General features: G+C 46.0%; 1 protein-coding gene across 1 annotated transcript; it reads right to left on the minus strand.

The window, feature by feature from the left end:
- Window positions 1-5,610: 5,610 nt before the first annotated feature.
- LOC141025898 (F-box only protein 8-like) lies at window positions 5,611-6,882 on the minus strand. The gene is made up of 2 exons (XM_073501832.1): window positions 6,070-6,882; window positions 5,611-5,976 (listed from the first exon to the last, which is right to left on the minus strand). Exons 1-2 carry the CDS (start codon window positions 6,880-6,882, stop codon window positions 5,611-5,613), a joined length of 1,179 nt encoding a protein of 392 aa, XP_073357933.1.
- Window positions 6,883-7,454: the final 572 nt, after the last annotated feature.

Raw genomic sequence — 7,454 nt, forward strand, 5'->3', positions numbered from 1 at the left:
AATAAATCACCACTTTTGGTACTCTTGTGAATTCATTATTTATTTATATTGGTGTAACATCTACTGTATTACAACTTTTTCATGGTTCATACCCCCCGATACTAGCCATAGATGCATCAAAATAAGCAAACAACACGCGAAAATCAGAATCTGTCAAAAACAGAACAGTCTGTAGCAATCTGAATATTTCGAATACTTATGTAACTCCAAAAATCCTGAGAAAATAGGAAGTCCTAGGAAATTTGTTTATTAGTATTCTGAAAGAATAATCAGTATTTTATCACGTTCCTGCTAAAAATGATAATTTTTTTCGTGAGCACAAAAGTTTCTGTTTTTCAGCAAGATCAAATCAACTATCACCGTAGGCTATCCCATAGGTCTTACTTGGCACAAACACTAATTAAAACACAAAACCACATCTAACCAGAGGCTAGATAATTTATTTATTGCGAAACAGGACCTAAAAATCAAGAACAAAAATAAAATTGGGTTGCCTCCCAACAAGCGCTATTGTTTAATGCCCTTAGCTAGGCATTGAGATTTCAATGATGCTCACATGAAAGGCAAGAATTGAAGCACAAAGAGAGCATCATAAAACATGTGACAAACACACTTAAGTCTAACATACTTCCTATGCATAGGCATTTTATAAGCAAACAAATTATCAAGGCAAGCAAAAACTAGCATATGCAAGGAAGAAGAAAGAAATGATAGCAATTTCAACATGAAGAGAGGTAATTTAATATCACGAAAATTTCTACTACCATGTTTTCATGTCTCATAATAATTACATGTAGGATCATAAGCAAATTCAATAATATAGCTATCACATAACATATTCTCAACATGATCCACATGCATGCGAAGTTGACACTCTTACAAAATAGTGGGATTAACATTAACTAAAGTCATGACCTCTCCAAACCCACTTTAATCAAAAATTTCATAAGATGAACATACTCCAAATATGTGGGATCTAAAGTTGACACTCTTCCAAACCCACTTTTAATATTATTGCAAACATCATTATCAATCTCATATTCATCATGGAGCTTAAATAAATTTTCAAGATCATAAGAAGTCCAATCATGATCATTGCAACAAGTAGTGGACATAGCAAAACTAGCATCCCCAAGCTTAGGGTTTTGCATATTATTAGTACAATTCACATTGATAGAATTTATAATAGCATCATTGCAATCATGCTTTTTATTCAAAGATATATTATGAATCAATTCATAAAGTACTTCATCACAATTTTCAGATTCACGAATTTCAAGAAAAACTTCATAAAGATAATCTACTGCACAAAACTCACTAGCAATTGGTTCATCATAATTGGATCTCTTAAAAAGATTGGCAAGCGGATGAGGATCCATAAATCTTAGGTTCTCTGATTTGCAATAAATACACAATTATTCCAACCAAACAAGCAAACGAGCCAAATAAGACATCAAGGCAAACGAAAAGATGAACGGAAGAAGGGCGAAGAAAAAGGCAAATCTTTTCGAAAATCATTTTAGAAGTGGGGGAGAGAAAAACGAGAGGCGAATGGTGAATAATGTGCGAGGGGTGAGAGTTTATGATGGGTACTTGGTATGTCTTGACTTGGCGTAGATCTCCCCGGCAACGGCGCCAGAAATCCTTCTTGCTACCTCTTGAGCTTGCGTTGGTTTTTCCCTTGAAGAGGAAAGGGTGATGCAGCAAAGTAGCATAAGTATTTCCCTCAGTTTTGAGAACCAAGGTATCAATCCAGTAGGAGACAACGCGCAAGCCACCGAATACCTGCACAAACAAACACCAACCTTGCACCCAACGCGATAAAGGGGTTGTCAATCCCTGCACGGTTATTTGCAACGTGAGATCTGATAGAGATGGATAAATGGTAAAGTAATATTTTTGGTATTTTTGGTTTATGGAATGGAAAGTAAAAGATTGCAAAATAAGGGAACGGCGACAGAAATTGGCAAGTTGGCGGGAAACTAATATGTTGTAAAATAGACCCGGGGGCCATAGGTTTCACTAGAGGCTTCTCTCAAGATAGAAATTATTACGGTGGGTGAACAAATTACTGCCAAGCAATTGATAGAAAAGCGCAAAGTTATGACGATATCTAAGGCAATGATCATGAATATAGGCATCACGTCCGTGTCAAGTAGACTAAAACGATTCTGCATCTACTACTATTACTCCACACATCTACCGCTATCCAGCATGCATCTAGAGTGTTAAGTTCATAAAGAACTGAGTAACGCTTTAAGCAAGATGACATGATGTAGAGGAATTAACTCAAGCAATATGATGAAAACCCCATCTTTTTATTCTCGATGGCAATAATACAATACGTGCCTTGTTGCCCTTGCTGTCACTGGGAAAGGACACCGCAACATTGAACCCAAAGCTAAGCACTTCTCCCATTGCAAGAAAAACCAATCTAGTTGGCCAAACCAAATCGATAGTTCGAAGAGACTTGCAAAGATATCAAATCATGCATATAAGAATTTAGAGGAGATTCAAATAATATTCATAGATAAGTTGATCATTAATCCACAATTCATCGGATCTCGGCAAACACACCGCAAAAGAGTATTACATCGAATAGATCTCCAAGAACATCAAGGAGAACTTTGTATTGAGAATCAAAGAGAGAGAAGAAGCCATCTAGCTACTAGCTATGGACCCGTATGTCTGAGGTAAACTACTCACGATTCATCAGAGAGGCAATGGTGTTGATGTAGAAAAAGCCCTCCGTAATCGAATCCCCCTCCGGTAGGATGCCGGAAAAGGCCCCAAGATGGGATCTCACGGGTACAGAAGGTTGCGGCGGTGGAAAAGTGGTTTCGTGGCTCCCCTGGATGTTTTTGGGGTATAAGAGTATATATAGGAGGAAGATCTAGGTAGGTCAACGAGGGGCCCACAAGGTTGGGGGCGCGCCCTACCCCCCTGGGCGCGCCCTCCACCCTTGTGGGCACCTTGTGGCTCTTCTGACTTGCACTCCAAGTCTCCTGGGTGTCTTCTAGTCCAAGAAAAATCATCGCGAAAGTTTTATTCCGTTTGGACTCTGTTTGGTATTCCTTTTCCGCGAAACTCTAAAACAAGGAAAAAACAGAAACTGGCACTGGCACTAGGTTAATAGGTTAGTCCCAAAAATCATATGAAATAGCATATTAATGCACATAAAACATCCAAAACAGATAATATAATAGAATGGAACAATAAAAAATTATAGATACGTTGGAGACGTATCAAGGAGCTAGTTGCCAAGGAGTAGGACGACCCTGGCGTGCGAGGGCGGTGGAGCCGGAGTTGGTGTCACATGTCGGCACCGAGGCCCAAGATATGCCCGTCACTGGATACATAAAGGAAGACGGGAGCGACGGAGGTGTGCGGAGATGTGAAGTGGAGAGTGCATTGTGTATGGCGTTGGTGTCATGCTTAAATAGTCACAGCCAGGCCAGATGAACGGATGGTCAACCCGCTTCAATGCGGCGCAACAACTGGAGTTGGTTTCTCGAGATGGCGCGTCCGCATTGAAGTGGTGTCGCCTCGAAAGGTAACGTCGGTCAGCACCGCCCTCCAGTCCAGTCACATGCGCGGCTTCAATGCCAGACGTTGTGGCTCTAAGCCGACATGAATGTGGTGCGGGAAGCGAAACATTTATTGGGAGAAAGAGCGGGAATGGCGGGAGAGGGTTTGGGTGGGCCAAGATTGTCAGACGCGGGCGTGGCTGCGGTCCGAACGCCCACAAAGACGCGCCGGTTTGCTTTCGGTTTGCGGGGAAAATGATGTCAAAACTGGTCCGTGGACGGATGCGGGACTACGTTGGATGGAAAAACACATCCGGACTGCCCGGTCCACACAGATGTGTGCGGTTTGAGAATCCGCGTTGGAGATGTCATAAGCTCCCTTTTCCATGCATTCACATCTCAATCCTCCCATTCCCATGCATGCACAAATAAATGTTTCTTTTAATTGCGTTTTTGAGGGCACATGATAGGCTCGTTTCCACAACCTCAAACATAACGCTAGCCTATTAAAGTGTGTCTTCATTGCGGTGCTACTCCTTAAATGCCCTATATACCTGGACGGAGGGAGTGTTTTTCCACTTAGACATGTGCTTTTTCTTTTCCTCCGCGCAAGACAACTAGGGGAAAGGCTTCCTCCCTTCGATTTCTACCGGCAAGACCGTGGATTTTCCTCACCTCTGCCTGCCGCTTCGGTGGTCGGCGATGAGGAGGGGAATCCTAATTCCTCGACTCTGGCTAGTAGATATGGAGGGTTTTAGTCTCGTAGAGGCGGTGTTTCTTCTTCGAGTTAGTCTTTCGGGTTTCGATCCTCCTCAAGTTTGTTTGTTAGGATGAATTAGACGGGGCTCCAGCGTGGATTCCTACCAGCTCCTCAGGGTGGTGATGTTAAGGTTTCTCGTAGTGCATACGTAACGACGAGATTTGGTGTCAGGTTCTTCAGATCAACTCAAGGATTCAGCGAAGTGGCTCTAGGCCGCTAGCCTTAGGGGACATGCACAAAGACTCCCCGACTGTCATCGATAAGGCCAGGCCGGCTCTGATATGGTAGCAGCGACACGAGTCGATAGCTCATTCTGGTGGCGACGGTGGTCGTTTGGTGATCTATGGACCTCAATATAATTTCTATTATTATTTTTTCTTTATACTCCCTCTGTCCACGAATAAGTGTACATATAAATTTTTTAGCACATATTATGAACTACTATTAATTGTCCATGAATGGTTCTCTATTAATGCACTCGTGGTTTCCATGAATGCATTTTTGTTTTCTTTATTTATCAAGCAATGCTACACCTAGGTAAAGTTATGTACAGTTTTTACGTAACAGGCAACGTGTAGGATTGGGATTGGATGGAAGGGTGTGGGAGGGGCCCACACGGGTGAAAATCCGGGGGGGGGGGGGGGGGGGGGGGAATAGAATTTGTTAGGCTGGTTATGTGACTCTTCATACGTTGGTTTCATAGGTGTAGGATTATTGTTATTTATCGGCTCGTTTTGAGACGGTGGTTTCCATTATATATTGCAATCTACTCCCTCCGTTTCAAAATTTTTGTTTTACATTTGTCTAAATACGGATAAGACAAGAATTTTGGTACGCATGGAGTATTTCATTATATTTTGTTACTGCAATATACAATAGCAAATGCCCTCCCTATACAATCAATAAGGTACTGAATTTGTTGGAATTCACTCACGAGCTTGAACACGTAAAAAATTACGAACTCACGCACATAAAAGAACTTTTGCCAATGGGGCTTGTCATGCCCTCTGTTCCCATTTTCTTGACGACATTTTCTCACGGTTACAAAAGCTCTGACCTACTACGTACAAGCCGACTCGAAGACTAACTCCTATTAAAACGGGACACGTACTACTGCTACTAAACAGCTATAATCCATCCCGGACTACTCCAATAATGCTTACTCCTCTTCTTTACACACAAAATCCTAAAGCACACACGTTAAGTGGACCGATCTATGCAACTCTAAGTCAAACTACTACTGTAGTACTCTGCTAGCACGTTGACAGCTACGTACTACGGACAAGACTTTGACATCATAAGCTGACTTAACTCAAGATTATGTTAACAGTAGTGCAGCAACTTAAGGTGGTCGTGGGAGCGCATAGGCTCGCCGGCCGGGGAGGGCTGGCCCTTGGGTACCGCCGGCACGAGGCTCTCCCTGTAAACACACCAGAGCGCGCAACTGCAATTATAGCTCTGATCAACCTTACTTACCATCTTCTTCTCCTTCATGTCGTACAGCACCACCCAGCCGGAGGCGAACACCGCAAGCATATCCCCCTCAAGCGTGGCCACGGCTTCGTTGAGGGGCCGGGAATTTCGGCCACTTGGGCCGCCGAAGTGCAACGACCGGTCGCGGTCCTTGGGCTCGAACAGCCGGTGATATTCATCTTCAAGCCGGTCCAACTCCAACAGACGTGCAGGTCGCTGCGCAGGCAGCTCGAGACGAAGGCGGAACGACTACCTCTCGCCGTCATCCAGGGCCCAGATTCGCATGGTGGCAGGGGGCCACTCGACCACCACTGAGGCGGCGAGCGTCCCGTGCATATCGAACAAGCTGAGGTCCTTGTAAAGGGAGCATGTGACGGAGGGTAGCGGCACTCGCCGGAAAGCCTCCGTCACCGTGTCGAATGCCAGCATGTTCATGGAGGTTTCGGCGAGCTGGCTATGCTTTGCCCAGTATAGGGTCCCGCTCACAACCACGCCGCAGTCCGAGTACACATGAGCACGGCCATCGCCATCGGGCGTCTCGTCAAAGGGGCCAAGCCGCCGTGGCCCGGCACCGCTGGTTGACAGCACGTAGTGACACATATGATGCGTACCGCGATTGATTTGTGGATCAGTCGGCGAGCGCCTCTCCGAGCCGTCGCATAGTACGCGGTACTCGCCGGAGGGTCGATGGAAATAGAAGCCGGCTGGCATGACGCACGAGCACGGATGTGGTTTCAGCGCCGGCAATCTGGCCCACTGTCGAGTCGCCGGGTTGCAGATGAGAAAGCTGTCCTGAGCCGCTTGCGAGAACAGCAGCAGGCCGTCGCAAGAGCCGAAGAGCGTCAAGAAAGCGTCTTGGCGCAGGAGACGCCGGCACCCAGTCGCTGTACCATCGAGAGAGACCGCGGCGACCGCGTTCTTGCTGCCAGGACTCGGCTTGTACGCGTCCGGGTAAACGAGGAGCTCTAGCGGCCGGCGGCGGCTGTAGGCGGCGACGAAGGAGGCGCAGGTGGTGATGCTTCGCCAGAGTTTGCAGACGGCGCGACTGCGGAATACCGACTTGGGCGGCAACCGCAGCAGGATCTCGGTGAATACGTCATCGTTCAGAGTCACAGGCGGCATCGCGTCGGTACGGTCGAGCTGCGCAGAGGTCCCGCCTCGAACGTATATATATTCTACGTGCGCTACGTGAACCGTAATCGAATTGCAAGCCAAGGCCGTCTCTAATCGAGCTTCTGAAATTTAGCTTCGCACAAGTCTTAGCTTCTCAAATTTAACAAGTACTAAAACAAAAGGATTTCTAGTCGAACTCTTATCAAACTTAACTCCATACAAAAATGAGATAAATGCACACTTGGTCACACAACTCTCGGGCGATGTGCAGTTTGATCACTCATCTAACGCAATGTGAAGAGCTGGTCTACTTTGTGAGCAAAGTGGGCACTTTGCCGTTCTCTGCCGTAACAGACGCTTACGTGGCATGCTGACTAGGATCCAGGCGCTGAGAGGCCAAGTGATATTTTTTTGCAGAAAAGACTCTGCCCGCATTAGAATTTCAGTTCTCCACCTGGACCTTTCGTCGTCTCATGCAGGGCGGCATGCAGGCGGCCGATCGTTGCGCCGCGGTCGATGACGGCCGCGACGCCGAAGGCCAAGGAGGCGGACACGCAGTCTGTGGCGGCGGCGCAATCACC

This window comes from Aegilops tauschii, chromosome 6 (genome assembly GCF_002575655.3).
Source record: "Aegilops tauschii subsp. strangulata cultivar AL8/78 chromosome 6, Aet v6.0, whole genome shotgun sequence".
NCBI classification, from domain to species: domain Eukaryota; kingdom Viridiplantae; phylum Streptophyta; class Magnoliopsida; order Poales; family Poaceae; genus Aegilops; species Aegilops tauschii.

Bases quoted from the DNA above. Each gene is read 5' to 3' on its own strand.
- LOC141025898 (XM_073501832.1), bottom strand. From the start codon at position 6,882: ATGCCGCCTGTGACTCTGAACGATGACGTATTCACCGAGATCCTGCTG. The intron at 5,977-6,069 runs GTGGTCGAGTGG...CTGCCTGCGCAG, and splicing joins GGACGCTCGCCGCCTCAGTG to CGACCTGCACGTCTGTTGGA.